Source organism: Scyliorhinus torazame, chromosome 6, assembly GCF_047496885.1.
Source record: "Scyliorhinus torazame isolate Kashiwa2021f chromosome 6, sScyTor2.1, whole genome shotgun sequence".
In the NCBI taxonomy this organism is placed as follows: Eukaryota; Metazoa; Chordata; class Chondrichthyes; order Carcharhiniformes; family Scyliorhinidae; genus Scyliorhinus; species Scyliorhinus torazame.
The window spans coordinates 289,191,975-289,210,736 of NC_092712.1; the positions used below are offsets into that span (position 1 = coordinate 289,191,975).

The 18,762-nt window shown below is 46.7% G+C and overlaps 1 protein-coding gene across 1 annotated transcript in view; it reads left to right on the forward strand.

The window, feature by feature from the left end:
* LOC140425484 (collagen alpha-6(VI) chain-like) overlaps positions 1–14,494 on the forward strand; it is a 210,699-nt gene extending 196,205 nt beyond the window's left edge. The window contains exons 36-38 of the mRNA XM_072509802.1: positions 6,435–6,531; positions 6,618–6,670; positions 11,345–14,494. Coding sequence (XP_072365903.1) covers positions 6,435–6,531; positions 6,618–6,670; positions 11,345–11,520 — 326 coding nt within the window. The 3' untranslated portion in view covers positions 11,521–14,494. The remainder of the gene's footprint in view (positions 1–6,434; positions 6,532–6,617; positions 6,671–11,344) is intronic.
* Positions 14,495–18,762: the final 4,268 nt, after the last annotated feature.

Sequence of the window (18,762 nt, forward strand, 5' to 3'; positions counted from 1 at the left end):
GATGAACCATTGATGACATAGTCTGAAGATTCAATGTCGGGTCCTACCGACAGCCTGCCCCACCTCATTACCTCCTATGTTGACCTCTGAACTTCCCCTGATTTGTAATGCTTCTTGGCTGGCATCCATAATTGGCTGAGCGGAAATTTCTTCTGATCAAATCTTGCGACCTTTTGAGAGCTTTTATTGTCTTTGATCCCATTGTGAACTCCACTGCCAAGCCACTGACTCCATCCCTCTCTGGGCACTGCCTGATGCTGAACCATACTGTTTACCATTAGATCCTGAGTTGAGCTTCTAACTTTATCCTAACCGCTTTGTCTGTGATGAAATTATTGCAACAGCATCTTATTACTGGCCAATTTATGGCAAGCCGACCTTCGAAGCAGATAATCTTTTTCTAAGTTTGAAGGTTTAAACAATACCTGTTGAAGTCATTTATGTTACAGATCAGAAAACATTTGCAGTTATTAGCAAGAATCCAAAGAACATAGAATTGAATTTACATAGAATTTACAGTGCAGAAGGAGGCCATTCGACCCATCAAGTCTGCACCGGCCCTTTGGAAAGAGCACCCTACCTAAGCCCACATCCCCACCCTATCCCCGTAACCCAGTAACCCTACCCAACCTTTTTGGACACTAAGGGCAATTTAGCATGGCCAATCCAACTAACCTAGAGGAAACCGAAGCACCCGGAGGAAACCCACGCAGATATGGGGAGAACGTGCAGACTCCGCACAGTCAGTGACCCAAGCAGAGAATCGAACCTGGGATCCTGGAGCTGTGATGCAATTGTGCTAACCACTATGCTGCTGTTGCCCCCCCTAAACTGAAGATAATTTTTATAAGCGCCTATATTTTGTGCATGATTAAACTAATACATAAGTGAAACACTGTACTGGATGTGTTTGAACAGTCTCAGAACATTTTCCAGCTGCATTCTTGGTGAGTATGCTGGTGGTAAAATGGCAGCTTTATGTCTCCAAGCTAGGATTACATGTTACTCGCCTTCCTATTTTTTTATCCCCTCTGTGAACGGAAGCACAATTTTATTATCTCATAAGGTTTTGTTGTTGTTTTGCCCTCTGGAAATTCTTTCAAATTATTACTTTGTTTTGCTTTTTTCCCCATGTCTAATCCTATGCATGGGAATCTTTTGATTGTTCCCAATGACTGTCTCGTTTACCTCCCAGTAACCGGTGTTGGAGTTTAGTCTGTTTAATTCCTTCCAACTCATAAACATTTTGAGCGGGATTCTCCGGTCCGCCAGCCGTGCATTTCTCGGCCACGCGCCTTTCGCTGGCAGCTGGATTCTATCTTCCCGCCAATTGTCAATGGGATTTCCCATTGTAACTACCCCATGCTGCAGGGAAACACGCTGGCAGGGGTACGCTCCCGGCGGGAAAAGTGAATCACACCAACCAGAGAATTCCGGCCTTTATCTTTCAAGTTGGAACATAAATAAATTCTCTGTACCATAAATTGAAGCATCCAACAGGGAAGCTCTCTACCAAACATCATAATTTCAGAGGCTAAGTCCCGGCTCGAATGGAGAATCTGCGGGAGATTTACACAAAAAAGTCAGCGCCGGCCCCTCACTGATTCCAGGACCAGTGAGAGGCTAGCAGCAGTGCCGACCAAAACTCCCGCCTCCTGTGCTGAAAACAGCTGGAGAATGGCCAGGCCACGCATGCACATGGCTGACGACCTGCATTGCGACTGCACGCGGCATGTGCCGTAATGACGCCATTTCGGAGGGGGCGGAGAATCGCAAACCGGCATCAAACCGGTGCCAGCCCTGATTCCAGCGTCAGAATCAATTCTCCGCCCAATCGCCGATTCTGTTATCGGTGATGGGCAATGGAGAATCTCGTCCCATGTCAGCTGAATAGAATCTGGTTCTCTCCCACAGTCCAAAAGATGTGCAGGTTGCTCTTTCAGAGGGTCAGTGCAGACTCGATGGGCCGAATGACGTCCTTCTGCACTGATGGGATTCTAAGGACTAAAAGCTGGTCCCACACATATTACACCCATTATCCAATATTTAATCTGGTTTTTTTTCCCAACACTTTGCTTGCAATCTTAATTATAGTACCACCAATGTCGATGACTCATAAAGTGGTCCAGAGATATACCCATCGTTTTATTTCATCCAACTAGAAAAAAAAACAATGTTTGTTCTACTTGGCACGGACAAATGTCCTCACTTTCTCTTCAGTAATGGATAAAAGTTACGTTGCACTTAAATATTCAAGAATGCTGCTTTGTGTTGCAGGACACCTCTTAAATCATTAAGAAGGAAATAGTTTCAAGCAAATTCGTGTTTATTTCATTAAACTCCAGCCATATGAACATGCATGAGCAAAACCCCTTGAATGAATTTTAAAACAATGCAAGGTGGGCAAGTTAGCAGAGCTCTATCCAATTACTTTTAGTTAGATACACAGCAACCTAGAAAATTGGCCAAAGCTGAATAACAGCTGAAAGAAAACTGACATAGCTCCCAAAAATGTGCCTAATTTCATTCTTTCAACTGCCTCAGTTCCAGATGCCACACCTCACCCCTGTTTTTGCTGCCTTTTGTTTCCTCTCCCATAGTTTGAGCTGGTACTCCCTTCCCCATTCCCTCACATTAATCTGACCCCTCCTTGCTGCCCAACCTCGTGGGCTACTCCTATCTTTGCTTCAGTTAGGGCAGTACGGCGGCGCAGTGGGTTAGCCCTGCTGCCTCACGGCGCTGAGGTCCCAGGTTTGATCCCGGCTCTGGGTCACTGTCTGTGTGGGCTTTGCACATTCTCCCGTGTTTGCGTGGGTTTCGTCCCCACAGTCCAAAGATGTGCATGTTATGTGGATTGGCCATGCTAAATTGACCCTTAATTGGAAAAAGTTAATTGGGTACTCTAAGTTTTTTTTTAAAACTCTTTGCCCCAGTTACCTCCAAAGCATTACTCCCACCTCCTGCCTGTAACCTTTACTTCTTCATTGCTATCCATTTCCTCTCCTCTTGTCATGCTTTTCCTTCTTAATTGCAGTTATTTTTCCTTCTTTACCATTCGCATCCATTGCCATCTATTTTCCCCACTCCTGTTTTGGGTGGGGGGGGAGAGGCGGTGATGGTGGTAGGCAGGAAGTTGGAGTTCAAGCCACAATCAGAACAGCCATTATCTCATTGAATAGCGAAGCAGATGGGAGGGGCCAAATGGCCTACTCCTGCTCCTACCTATATTCTTGAGCCCCATCTCCTTCATTGGTATCAATTGCCCTCTTCTTCATTGTCACCCTTTATCCTTCCCTTACTCATCCGGCGACACTAGTTAGTCCCCTCTGAACTCCTTGCATTGGCACCAAGCTCCCCTTTTATCATCCGCTTAGTGCCATCGATTTTCCCTTACCTAGCCCCTTCATTCACATCAAGTTCCCACCGCCTCTTCCCACTTCACTGCTATCCATTTCTCATCTTTTCATCTCCCCTCATTACCAGTTCTACCTGAAAATTGCTGCGAGTCATTAAAGCGTTAAATGCATATTGGAGGTGGGAATTCCTTGTCAGAATTCCCATTCACTGTATGGAGCAACTGAAGACTTTTTTCTGAATTGTAACGTTCCTGTGGGAGTCTTGTAAGGGGAAAGGGCATTGGTTTGTACTGGTTTTTGTCAGAAAATGCAAACTTATGGAATAGGACACCAAAACACTGTCAAACTGAAACATTAATAATTGGCATGCATGTTGCTCCAAGATCTGGAAATGATTTAAGGGAAATCAGGGATAACTGAAATCGCTGTGAGAACAATCATATTTTCTGCTTGACAGCTTTGAGAAAATTGTCTTCCTGAGCATCGGGAGTCATGGCATCAGCTGGGATTTGCCAGATGCAAGATCCAAATTTACTCTTTCAGCCTTGTTCTGAGTGTTTGTGTTTTAGAGCAGTTCTTGAGTCCTCTCAGACAACGCCTGGTTCTCAATGAGGCCTTCGGGCAGGATTTTGACCTCCAAGGCGAGTAGCTCAAGTTGGGATATTTCACGACACCCTGGACAGCCTCGTTAAAAAGTACCACAAAACACAGGAGTGGGGCTGTTGTTCAGGGGCTGGGGGTGTGTGGGATAGAGCACAGGAGCCACGGAACCAAAAGAGTACTGGGGCGGGCTGGATAGAATGGCCACCTCAATTCTCTGGGACTTTGTCCCAGTTGTTTTGGAAGATGTTAGGCCCTGTAGCCCTGACTCCTTCTACCATCTCATCCCTGCACTCGTCCCCCATGACCACTCAAACACTCAAGGACCTACTCACCTCCCCCCCCCCCCCCCATGCACCTCATACACTTCATGCCACCTCCATAGCCAATCACTCATTATCCACCATAGCAAGGCCTCAGAAGCCTGTGGAAACTTAGAGAAACATCGAACTACAAACTTGATAGCAGGAAAAAACTAACATTCGTAAAGTCTAGTCAAAGCTTTTAAATCTTCTCAGATAGTTAATTTCTTATAAAAAACAAGAAAACCTCTATTCTATTCTGACCCCACATTATATGTATTCTAATCCTTTAATGACCTCTTCTGTCTGTCAATCAAACTGTGAGCTGACCCCCTCCCCACCCCCCACTGGGTAACTGGAGCTTTTAAAACTCAGACACAGATTAATATTGGCATTTAAAAATCTTTAGGTCAGAATAGTTATTCAGACCTGATTTGCCTTTCAAGAGCATTTTCATTTACTTGTATCAATTTGTGACTCCCACACTGCAGGTCAAGGTCCTTGGACCAGGCAAAATGGGGTCTGTTTGAACTCGGCACTGGAAGAAATTGTATCTGTTGGATACATGTTCTGCATCCTGACTCTGTGAAAATCATGCCCTTACTTTCATTTCTACTTTCCTGTCTGTACACTCTTTCAAACCCTGAAAATTGTGCCAGTGATAGGGGCAACAATTATCCTACAAAGTCGCATTAGCATTCATAAGCATAATCTGAAAAATGCTTTCAACATTAAGAGCTCATTTTATACTTTCAATATTCAGAGATACAGAGAATCTAGATTCCTATTTTCTTTTTGAAGGAAAAAATGACACACATCAATAAGTGCTACAACTAAACAAAGCATCAAAGTTAGATCTTAACCATTGATCATTAACCCACAGCTTCACAATACAAGTTAGTCTCAACCATTTCAATCGATGGAAGACTTGGGTGCAGAATGTTGTAACTATTAGTGCAGTCTCCCTTAATAGCTTTCTATAGCATTATAACATTTTTATTTTTCCAAAGTTAAAGGTGACCAATGAATCAAGGAAGATTAAAATGGCTGAATAGAGATTTGATGCAGCCATGGAAAATTATTCCTTTTATGCTAATTGTCACTAGAATCTCCACTACAGCATTTGTTTTTAATTGTTTGAGTTAGCTAGTTTGTTTATGGCTTGATGTGTCCTGTGCCGATGGAGGATTGAAAGGATTGACTGAGCTAACAAAGATATAGGGCTGTATCCGTCTAGTCTTACGACCAGAAAGTCGGCGCAGCCACCGCACCAATCCTCCGCACGGTGGGGGGGGGGCTAGTAGCCGTGCAGCGTAAAGCCCCCGGCTTTATCTGCAGATATGGCCACAGAATGGCCGGGTCCATGGCCGTGCATGTGCATGGCGGTGGCCGCGTTGTGCAAGATGGCGCCAGCATCGCGTGAACCCGGCCTGCCAAAAACTGCCCCCCCCCGCAACCATCCTCGCCACCCCCAGACCACCCCCCACGAGTCCTCCCAACCCCACTGAAGCCTCCCCCTGCCAGCGGAACGGCTCCCCCCGCGGACTGTGGCGGCGCTGGACACAGTCCGCAGCTGCCATGAGAGGTCCCCGAACAGTGCGAGTACACGTGAGCGACGCTGTCGGGTACTAGGCCCATCGGGGAGGGCTTCAGGTGACGTTCTGAGGCCGTCCATACGGCGTGCAGCGTACTCCCCGAGTACGCCGTTTTTGAGGATGCGGAGCATTGCAAAAGCGACGACGCCCCCGATTCCAGTGTAAACATGGATTCTCCGGCCGATTGCCGAACGCGATTTCAGCGATCGGAAACTCCAGCCCAAAGGGTGGGATTCTGCCCCACCTCCACTTGTGGCGTGTGCTGCAGCAGCAGAGACGGCTCACCATTGTCTGATGGCGGGGACTGCTGGTCTCGCCGCTGTCGACGAGGTTTCCCATTGTTCACACCCTTCGCCACTGGGAACCCGCGATGGAGGGTTACCGTCGACGGGACTGGACGATCCCGCCAGCGGCAACGGCTGGAGAATCCCGCCCATAGTAGTTGAATTATGTACTGATCTTACTGAAAAACTCCTTCATGAAAATTGCACATTGCTGTAATGTTGTTACATTTTATATTATTGTGTGGCTGTCTTGCTGCGAATCCGAAAATGCCTGAAACATTTTATTTACTGTTCCAGCTGGAATCAACAACTATCCACCTCCATCTCTAAAGAGGGAATGTGAAGTAATCAATTCTCACAACACAAAAGAACCAGAAACATTTCCTGATATGGCGTATGTTTTATAGACATCTCCTATCAAATTTTGGTCTTAGGGTGTGCCTTTCCTTCAATGATTAATCTATTACTTCCTCATTGCAGCGTGAATATTAGACAAGATTTTGCAGAACAGAAGGATGACACCAATATTTATGGTAAGCGGGCAAACACATTTCCATTAAGAGAGGATTTTCTCTGAGAATGGGTTTCAGAAAGGCACGGGGCGACTGCATCAATTTGAAGACAAAGCTAATTGACCTCCCAGGTCTCAGCTACATCCCAGTGACCAGCTAACCATGTGAAGTAAGCACAAAATGGCCGTCTGCCGGCAACTACAGATCAACCATCTAGAGAGGTTGCCAGTCACAATATAGTCAGTACCCAGGTCGGTTTATTGGGGTGGTGTCTCTCCGGGTCTTCCAGGTGGGAAGAGAGGAAAGAAACCTTGGCAGGAAGGAAGCAGAAATGTGGCAGTATCTTCCCTGCCACATTTTCTCTGTTAAAATGTCATCAGGATCCTAATGACAAGCAGGAACCTCATTTTGCAAGTAAGGTGAGGGCCTTGATAACCTTAAAAAGACCCTGGTTAAAGCAGTAACCAGTGTGAATGGAGTTAGAACACAACAGTAGACTAATGGAGAATTCAGAAGAAACCTTTTTATCTGAAAAGTGGTCAGAATGTAGAATTCACTACCAGAGAGAATGGTTGAAGTGAACAGTTTCCATGCATTTAAGGGCAAACTGGATAAGCATTTGAGGGAGAATGGGGTTCGATGGTTACCGTGGTAAATTTAGATGAGCTAACATGAGAAGAGGCTCGAGTGGCGGATAAACACTGGCATGGGCTGGATAAGCCGAATGGTCAGTTTTGGTGCTAACTATCCCATGCAAAGTAAATTTATGGAGACAGTTTTCACTGTGCGGGTATTCCATTGAGAAGAATGCACTCAAATTAGATCCTTTGCTGGATTTTTGCTCCCGTTGCAAGTGTGCAGAGTTGGGAAATCTTCAAGATTGTGACACCCTCCTTGCAGAAAAGTGCCCTGAATGGTGGGATCTTTGTTCTGGGGAGAGGAGGAAAGGGATAGCTACTCCCAGATGATGATCAGAGGAGGACACATGTGCTAGTTGTTGTAAACATCAGGCCTTCTCAGCCTCAGTGAACACTCCCTAATACCCCATCCACTCCTCCTTCCCATACATGCCAACTCATGTCTCCACCCATCCTATGAACCCTCATAGAACTTATGCCAACCTAGTGCCAACTCATGCAATCCATGCCCCCATCCATCACCATGGGACGACCTCAGAATCCATGCTGAGAAATCAAATAACATTTTAGACATCTATTACAGATTTTCCCATATGAAAAACACTCAAAACTCTCATTCACGAATGCCCATTCAATATATTTAAATCACCAAAAGCACTTAATCCATTATAAAAACAAACATTTATATTCATAAACCAGCATGAAAGACAGCTAATCCTTCAATAACCTCTTGCAGACGTCAATCAAACTCTGAACTTAAAGTCTCCCCCTCACCTCCCGCTCCCCCCCTGCCCACCCCCCCCCCCCATCTCTGTGGTAATGACAGGTTTTAGAGGAAGTCAATTAGTAATGATAGCACACCGGATTTGTCATTTTAAAAAAAATTCATTTACAGGATTTGGTTGTCGCTGGTTAGGCCAGCATTTATTGCCCATCCCTAGTTGCCCTTCAGAAGACGGTGGTGAGTTGCTTTATTGAACTGCTGCAGTCCTTCAGGTGTAGATACACCCATTGTGCTGTTAGGGAGGGAGTTACAGGATTTTGTCCCATTGACAGCTAAGGAACAGTGATATATTTCCAAATCAGGATGGTAAGTAGCTTGGAGGGGAATCTCCAGGTAGTGGGCTTCCCAGGTATCTTCTGCTCTTGTCTTTCTAGATGGTAGTGGTTGTGGGTTTGGAAGGTGCCGTCAATGGAACCTTGGTGAGTTACTGCAGTGCATCTTGTAGATTGTACACAAGGCTGCTACTGTTCATCGGTGGTGGAGGGTTTGAATGTTTGTGGAAGGAGGAGCAATCAAGCGGGCTGCTTTGTACTGGATGGTGTCACGCTTCTTGAGTGTTGTTGGAGCTGCATTCTTCCAGACAAGTGGAGAATATTCCATTACACTCATGACCTGTGCCTTGTAGATGGTTGGCAGTCTTTGGGAGTCAGGAGGTGAGTTACTCGCCGTAGGATTCCTAGCCTTTGACCTGCCCTGGTAGCCAGTATTAATGTGGCTAGTACAGTTCAGTTTTTGTACAATGGTAACCCCCAGGATGTTGGTTGTGGGGGATTTAGTGATGGTAATGCCATGAATGTCAAGGGGCGATGGTTAGATCCTCTCTTGTAGGAGATGGTCATTGCCTGACACTTGTGTGGCGCAAATGGAACTTGCACTTGTCAGCCCACGCCTGGATATTGTCCAGGTCTTACTGCATTTGGATACAGACTGCTTAATTGTCTGAGGAGTCGTGAATGGTTCTGATCATTGTGCAGTCATCCGCAAACAGCCCCACTTGTGACCTTATGATGGAATGGAGGTCATTGATGAAGCAGCTGAAGATGGTTGGGCCTAGGACACTACCCTGAGGAACTCCTGCAGTGATGTCCTAGAGCGGAGATGATTGACCTCCAACCACCACAACCATCTTCCTTTGTGCCAGGTATGACTCCAACCAGTGGAGAGCTTACTGCCAATTCCCATTGACTCCAGTTTAGCTAGGGTTCCCTAATGCCATACTCAGCCAAATGCTGCCTTGATGTCAACAAACAGCAGTTGATACTGGAAGCACAGTTTTTTTTTAAACTGAGAAGAATTTTGTAAAGGGCAGGGGATTTAAAATTCCTGCTTGACAGTTCCACAGACCTTATCCACCCTTCAGGAGTATTAATATTTTCCCTAAACATGTGTATCTCACGCAAGATAAGACCGCCCAGTAATAATGGGGTCTATTGTAACTCACACAGAGTTCAAATCCCCTACTGAACAGGGGATTCCCAATTCGGGAATAATATCCTTGTACTCCTACAAGTCAAAATAGGATCCGTTGGAAATAGGTGTGGGACTTCTGGATCCAGGGGCGCGATTCTCCGAACCCCCGCCGGGTCGGAGAATCGCTGGGGGCTGGCGTGAATCCCACCCCCGCCGGTTGCCGAATTCTCCGGCATCGGATATTCGGCGGGGGTGGGAATTGCGCCGCGCCGGTTGGCGGGGCCCCCCCCGGCGATTCTCCGGCCCGTGATGGGCCGAAGTCCCACTGCTGGATTGCCTGTCCCGCTGGCGAGAATCAAACCACCTCTCTTACCGGCGGGACAAGGCGGCGCGGGCGGGCTCCGGGGTCCTGGGGGGGCGCGGGGCGATCTGGACCTGGGGGGTGCCCCCACGGTGGCCTGGCCCGCGATCGCGGCCCACCGATCCGCGGGCGGGCCTGTGCCGTGGGGGCACTCGTTTCCTTCCGCCTTCGCCACGGTCTCCGTTATGGCAGAGGCGGAAGAGACCCCCTCCACTGCGCATGCGCGGGGATGCCATGAGCGGCCGCTGACGCTCCCGCGCATGCGCCACACGGCAAAGTCTTTTCCGCGCCAGCTGGCGGGGCACCAAAGGCCTTTCCCGGCAGTTGACGGGGCACCAAAGGCCTTTCCCGCCAGCTGGCGGGGCGGAAATCAGTCCGGCGCGGGCCTAGCCCCTCAAGGTGAGGGCTCAGCCCCTCAAGATGCGGAGAATGCCGCACCTTTGGGGCGGCGCGATGCCGGACTAATTCACGCCGTTTATGGCGCCGGTCGGTGGACATCGCGCCAATTGCGGAGAATCCCTCCCATGTTCACAATGTGGCCATATTTAAGTGAGCTTCTGTTTGCTCATTTGGCAAGAAGGAGCTTGCCAGTGTCAAAGAGTAGGATAGGAGAAAGTGCAGCAGGATTGCTGCTATTGCTCTGAAAAGGGAAACATTTGCAGCTTTATGGGAATTTTCTGAGACCGAGATCTCCAAAGATGTGCAGGTTAGGTGGACTGGCGATGTCCTTTAGTGTCTTGGGATGAGCAGGTTAGGTTGTGGCAGGGAGTGGACCTGGTTAGAGTGCTCTTTTGGAGGGCCGGTGCAGACTCAGTGGGCTGAATGGCCTCCTTCGGCACTGTAGGGATCCTATGATTCTATATAGGAACTAAACTGAAGCAAGAATAGGCCTCTACTGAAAAAGGGACATCCATCAGGAAAATTCTCTACAAATTGTGATCTTGCTCCTGTTGGCATTTATATGTAGTGGGCCAGTAAGAAGCAGCCGGGAGTATCTGGGGAACTAAACCTCCCGGTGGGGAAGAACCGGTAGATTGTACCCGAAAACCTTTTGTCCAACTTTTGTGCTGCTATATTCTACCCGATCGTGCGGGGAAATCCAGCTCCTACGTTCTTTCAGCCCCTCATAGAGGGAATATTACATAAAGTTTGCGATTTTTGATGTTTTCAATCAAAAGCTTCTGTTCATTTAATCTGATTCAATCAAAGGGATAGACTCAATTAATGTAAATATTTAACAAGTGTGTTTCTTCCTCTCTGGAGAACGTAATGTTTAGCCCTCCCACAGCCTCACCAAAAACAATCACCTGGTCATTATCACAGTTATTTAGGGGAGTTTGCTATAAGCAAATTAATTAGTACATTTCCTAAATTACAACAGCGATTACACTTCAAACATATTTCGCTCACTGTGAAATGCTTAGGGATGTCTAATGCTCAGGAAAAGTGCTCTGTATGTATATATACACACAAATGAAAGTCTCTGTTTCTTTCCATTCTAGACGAGTGTGCACTGAATCCCAACCAAGGGACCTGTTACAACTACAGCTTAAAATGGTACTTTGAAAGAACATTGCGGATCTGCAAACGGTTCTGGTATGGTGGCTGCGGAGGAAACAAGAACAGATTTGAAACCCGCGAGGAATGTGAAGCCTTATGTCTAAAACCTGCCTTCTAAATGCTATGGTGCTGTTGATTTCTGATAAACTTGACACAAACATACCATTTCAGTGTACCATACCACTTCCTATTTACATATAGAATACCTCATTTATACTGATGCTTCATGTTTATACTTCCTAACATTCTTTTTTTGAATAATAATTGGGAATTAGAACTATCCCATTTACACACTGTGTCTCAACGCTGGGACAGCCCCACAATGGATAAGTCGCACTTTTCTGCTGTGAATGGTTTTTTTCTCCCAAAAATTGTCCAGAAATGATGACCGGACATCAAAAGGGTTCCAAGAATTTTTTTAAGATTACAAATTTGCAAACAATTTAAATTAAATTAAAATGTAACAGTGGTGTGAAGGCAGCTTCGCCTGTTTTTCTTCCTCTGGGCTTTTTGTATGGCCTTGCAGAATTCCAGGAGCAATCGAAACCTTGCACGTGCTAACATGCCGGAGGAAGTGTTAGCACAGCAGCAGGGCTGCTGAGGTTAGACCATCCCACAGCTGCTGGAGACCGTCAGTCAAAGATCCTGAATGCTTCCCATTGCCCAGGATGGGAAGGGGGAAGGATGATCGAGAATAAGTTTCTACTGAAATGTGAATGTCTTTTGGCCTGTTCCTCATGTCTGTTCCTCATGTCAGCTTTTGAAAGGTGACCATCGCTGGGATATTGGCCAACACAAATAGGTGAAGAATGAGGCAACACACCAGGGAAATTCCGCCTTTATCTCATTCCCATTTTGATACCGAGACAGGAGGCATAACATACGCGGGTCAAACGGCACTGCAGGCAAATTTCAAGGCTGTCCGGTGGAAATAGAGGCACAAGATCCCTTCACCTCATTATCTCCTCCTCTGCATTCTGGGACTTCCCTTGAACAAAATAAAGGAAAAATTACCCTTTTCTCTACTCAGCACGAAGTAAAGTCGCCATAGTCCCCCATGACCACAGGCTGCTTTCCCCTTTGAGGAGGAGAGCTGACTGGTGGTGATTTAACCTGACGATCCCCACACCTCAGATGAGGGGCAAGGTTGAGAAGGTGGGGTCTTCATGAATAACTTCAGCCGGCATTGGAATTGAACCCGATTTGTTGGCCTTGCTCTGCATCACAAACCAGCTGTCTAGCCAAGTGAGCTCGTCCCCAGCCTAAATGCGAAAAGTAGTAGAATGTATCATAATGTGGGAAATAGATGGGCTGCTTTATTTCCTGATTATATGGAATGAATGAAAACTAATTGGTTTCACTCAAGTGGTTGCTTTGCAATAGAGAAGCTTGACTAGCTACACGCAAAGAGGCAGACTTTTTGGTGTGGTTCATTTTGAGAAGTTTATATTTGAATGGTGATTGTAATGTAGTAATTAAGGAGACCTTGTGGCGCAATGGGTAGTGCCCCTATCTCGGAGTCAGAAGCTCTGGGTTCACATCCGACTGTGGGGCTTGATAGCCAAGGTAGGTGTGTCCCTAATGCGGTCAAACAGGTTGAGTGTGCCAACCTGCAAAACTCTTCCAATGTGCCAATGGCTGGGATAAGAGCGAGAGAGACCCTGGCCAACCAAGCTTGATGTGGAGTGGCACTCCTCAAGCTATACACCCCTGGTGACAGACTAGCGATCTGTTCAAGGAATTACTAGCTATGGAAACAGACCAAAGCCTGCCTTAGTGCAGCACCAGGCATGGGAAGAGCATTGGAATGTAATGTATTGCAGTATTGAGCAAATTGCATGTAAAATCCTTACCCAAATTAAAAAGCCCCATGTTTTTGGTGGTGGTAATTGCAATCCATTGTTATTTAAATCTGCTGCCATATTTAAGTTTGAGACCAGAGCCTTCCAGAAATGTAATTTCTTTTGTGTAAATTTTGTTTCTATTAATGATTTATTGGTTTTCATGTGCTGAATTGGTTAATTTAATATTAAACAGCTGGTGATGCAAACATTATTGTACTATTATTTACAGAGATACTGTTCAAAGTATAGTTCTGCTTCAAGTACAAAAGGTACTGGTGAATTAGTTATGTATTTACCAGAATTTAATCCAAATGCATATAAAAAATACATGTAAAGTGAATTTTGGAGAGGCTGTTATGAGTGGAATCAGTACCCAGGGTTACTAAAGGGCAAATTAGAGGTTTCAATTCAGGCCAAAAGGGTTTATTGATAATGTTGAGTATGGCAACATTCCCCACTTGCATTTTCCTCTCATTGAATCATAGAATTTACAGTGCAGAAGGAGGCCATTCGGCCCATCGAGTCTGCACTGGTCCTTGGAAATAGCATCCCACTTCAGCCCTCACCCATAACCCAGTAACCCCACCTAATCTTTTTGGACACTAAGGGAAATTTAGCTTGGCCAATCCACCTCACCTGCATATCTTTGGACTGTGGGAGGAAACCGGAGCACCCGGAGGAAATCCACGCAGACACGGGGAGAATGTGCAGACTCTGCACAAACAGTGACCCAAGCCGGGAATCGAACCCGGGACCTTGGAGTTGTGATGCAACTGTGCTAACCGCTGTGCTACCATGCTGCCCTCACATTCACACAAGGCCATTCATTTATAATGCCTGCAAAGTTCAACAAAATGTTTGTGTGCTGCACCAGAAGCTTATAATCGTTTCTTTGTTAATCAGTTCCGTCCACTAAATGTTTGATGTTGATTTTCGGTGTGGTCAGACCAACGACACATTAAAAAATGATTCTTGGCATCAGCGTTGGAAATGAAGATAATTCTGCTTTTGTTTTCTGTAATGTTTGTTTCAAGTGAAAAATTATTGCTCTTTGCTCAGGGTAGGGTATGTGGTTATTTGTATATTACTTTGTATCTTCGAACCATCAGTCAATGATGCATGTGGGACTGGGCTCGAAGAGTAGCCTAATGAAGTCAAAGAAATGCCAGTTTGATGATGTGAAAATTACAGCTTTTTTATATAATAACATTTATTACTCTTTTGATATAAAGTGCATTTATGAACTCAGTTCTGGTTTTGTTTTTTTATATAGAATTACTTGCAGCTCACTCTTATGGGTCCGTGCAAGATGTTCTCCATGAATAATAACCATGCCAGAGTTTTCATGGTCGTGAGAAATTTCTTGGGCTGGATTCTCGGCTGGCGGGATTCTCCGTTGCGCTGGCAGCGCACCCACGCCTGGGGATTTCCCGACCGCGTGGGGCTGCCCACAATGGAAAAACCCATTGGCCGGCTGGCGAGACAGAGAATCCCGCCACCGGCGAGGGCGTGCCGCACCAAAGAACTGGTGGGGCGGGATGGAGAATCCCGCCCCTTATTTATATGTGTCAGGTCAGCGCAAGGGCCACCTCAGGCTGAAAAACCTGAAATCGATGGAACAAAGTTCCTTTTTTGAAAAAGGTAAACAAGTGGGGTTGCCTCTTGTTCGGCACAGGCCCCAGTGTACAGGAACACCGATAGGGATACCAGTACAGTTCAAATGACTTGGTCTACTGCCTATCACTTTGTGATGTTCTGCAACGAATGTATCAGATCAAAGCTCTGTAGTCCTACCACATCCAGCCGTAAATGGAGGTGGACAATTAAACAACTCACTGGAGGAGAAGGCTCCACAAATATTCCCATCCTCAATGATGGAGGAGTCCAGCACATATGTACAAAAGATAAGACTGAGGCATTCGCAATGATCTTCAGGCAAAAGTGCCGAGTGGGTGATCCATCTCGGTCTCCTCCAGAGCTTACCAGCATCACAAATGTCAGTCTTCAGCCAATACGATTCACTCCACGTTACATCAAGAAACAGCTGAAGGCACTGGATACTGCAAAGGCTATGGACCCTGACAATATCCTGGCAATAGTACTGAAGACTTGTGCTCCAGAACTGGCCGCACCCCAAGCCAAGCTGTTCCAGTACAGCTACAACACTGGCATCTACCTGGCAATGTGGAAATTGCCCAGGTGTGTCCTGTACACAAGAAATTCAACCCAGCCAATTACTGCCCTGTCAGTCTACTCTCCATCATCAGCAAAGTGATGGAGGGAGTCATCAACAATGCTATCAAACGGCATTTACTCAGCAATAACCTGCTCAAGGAAACTCAGTTTTGGTTCCGCCAGGGCCACTCAGCTCCTGACCTCATTACAGCCTTGGTTCAAACATGGACAAAAACGCTGAATGCCAGAAGTGAGGTGAAAGTGACTGCCCCTGACAGCAAGGCGCCATTTGACTGAGTATAGCATCAAGGAGCCCCAGCTAAACTGGAGTCAATGGGAATCAGGGGGAAACTCTCTGGTGGTTGGAGTCATACCTGGCACAAAGCAAGATGTTTGTGGTGGTTGAGGTCAATCATCTCAGCTCCAGGACATCACTGCAGGAGTTCCTCAGGGTAGTGTCCAAGGCCAACCACCTTCAGTTGTTTCATCAATGACCTCCCTTCCATCATAAGGTTAGAAGTGGGGATGTTTGCAGATGACTGCACAATGTTCAGCACCATTCATGACTCCTCAGAGAATGAAGCAGTCTGTGTCCAAATGTAGTAAGACCCGGACAATATCCAGGCTTGGGCTGACAAGTGGCAAGTTAGATCTGCGGCACACAAGTGGCAGGCAATGGAGCGGAGATGATTGACCTCCAACCACCACAACCATCTTCCTTTGTGCCAGGTATGACTCCAACCAATGGAGAGTTTTTCCCCCTGATTCCCATTGACTCCAATTTAGCTGGGGCTCCTTGATGCTACACTCAGTCAAATGCCTCCTTGATGTCTACTTCTCAAACATGGTCACCATATATTTTTTGAGGCCCCGCCACTTGCCTGCCAAATCCATGTAGAATTTTGGCCACCTTGATCACACTGATTTCAAAACTCATTTCCATGGATGTCTGTGTCTTAGATACGATCATGGAGGAAGGCACTTCAATGCAGTACCAGACAGTGTTGGGTTTCAGATGGAATACCAAATTGAGCCCCCATCTGTCCACTCAAGTGGTGCTACCCAATGCCCTAGATCACATTTGTTCTTTACCTAAACCACCAAAGCGGTTCAAACCATCCAGCAGAGGGCAGTAGAGCGGAGATGCTGATTGGCTGTTGCGGGGGAAATTTGCATACGTCCGTGTGCTCACCCTAACTTGAAGGACGTTTGTGGAGGAGCTGTTGTCAAGTGACATTTAAACCTGAAACACTTCTTCAGTGTTTCCCTCCCTTCCCCCTCCTCTAACCAAACGAAGACAAGCGCTGTAACGATAAAGAGGAAGGCTCGAGGGCAGGTAAATGTAAAAAAGAAGTTGAACCGTGACGTTACAGCCTGCAGGTAAGGGATTGGCTGGTGACTGGTAAGTAGTTGTTCTTTTCTTTTCCCTCAGGTGTTATCGTGCGGGGCGCAGAGGTTGCTGAGTGAGTGCTTGCTGAGAAGGGGACTGAATAACAGGGAAGCTCTTTCTTTCGTTTTCTTTTATTTTATCTAGAGGGGATGGCAGGGAAGGTAGTGCAATGTTCCTCCTGCAGAATGAAGTGAGGGACGCCGTCAGTGTCCCTGCTGAGTTCATCTGTGGGAAGTGCACCCATCTCCAGCTCCTCATAAACCGCATTAGGGAACTGGAGCTGGATGAACTTCGGATCATTTGGGAGGCAGAGGTGGTCATAGATAGAAGCTTCAGGGATGTAGTTACTCCGAATAATAAAGATAGATGGGTGACGGTGAGAGGGGCTGGGAGGAAGCAGTCAGTACAGGGATCCCCTGTGGTCGTTCCCCTTAGTAACAAGTATACCGCTTTGGATACTGTTGGGTGGGACGACTTACCAGGGGTAAGCCATGGGGTACAGGTCTGTGGCACAGAGTCTGTCCCTGTTGCTCAAAGGGAAGGGGGGAGGAATAGAGCATTAGTCATTGGAGACTCCATAGTTAGGGGGATAGATAGGAGATTCTGTGGGAATGAGAGAGACTCGCGGTTGGTGTGTTGCCTCCCAGGTGCCAGGGTGCATGATGTCTCTGATCGTGTTTTCGGGATCCTTAAGGGGGAGGGGGAGCAGCCCCAAGTCGTGGTCCACATAGGTACCAATGACATAGGTAGGAAAAGGGATACGGATGTAAGGCAGGAATTCAGGGAGCTAGGGTGGAAACTTAGATCTAGGACAAACAGAGTTATTATCTCTGGGTTGTTACCCGTGCCACATGATAGCGAGACAAGGAATAGGGAGAGAGAGGAGTTGAACACGTGGCTACAGGGTTGGTGCAGGAGGGAGGGTTTCAGATTTCTGGATAATTGGGGTTCATTCTGGGGTCGGTGGGACCTCTACAAACGGGATGGTCTACACCTGGACCAGAGGGGTACCAATATCCTGGGGGGGGGGGAAATTTGCTAATGCTCTTCGGGAGGGTTTAAACTAGTTCAGCAGGGGCTTGGGAACCTGAATTGTAGCTCCAGTATACAGGAGGTTGAGAGTAGTGAATTCATGAGTAAGGTTTCAAAGTTGCAGGAGTGTACCGGCAGGCAGGAAGGTGGTCTAAAGTGTGTCTTCTTCAATGCCAGGAGCATCCGGAATAAGGTGGGTGATCTTGCAGCATGGGTTGGTACATGGGACTTCGATGTTGTGGCCATTTCGGAGACATGGATAGAGCAGGGACAGGAATGGTTGTTGCAGGTGCCTGGGTTCAGATAATTCAGTAAGCTCAGGGAAGGTGGTAAAAGAGGGGGAGGGGTGGCAGTTAGTCAAGGACAGTATTACGGTGGCAGAAAGGACGTTTGATGAGGACTCGTCTACTGAGGTAGTATGGGCTGAGGTTAGAAACAGGAAAGGAGAGGTAACCCTGTTAGGGGTTTTCTATAGGCCTCCGAAAAGCTCCAGAGATGTAGAGGAAAGGATTGCAAAGATGATTCTGGATAGGAGCGAAAGCAACAGGGTAGTTGTCATGGGGGACTTTAACTTCCCAAACATTGACTGGAAACGCTATAGTTCGAGTACTTTAGATGGGTCAGTTTTTGTCCAATGTGTGCAGGAGGGTTTCCTGACACAGTATGTAGCTAGGCCAACGAGAGGCGAGGCCATATTGGATTTGGTACTGGGTAATGAACCAGGACAGGTGTTAGATTTGGAGGTAGGTGAGCACTTTGGTGATAGTGACCACAATTCGATTATGTTTACTTTAGTGATGGAAAGGGATAGTATATACCACAGGGCAAGAGTTCTATCTTGGGAAAGGCAATTATGATGCGATGAGGCAAGACTTAGGATGCATCGGATGGAGAGGAAAACTGCAGGGGATGGGCACAA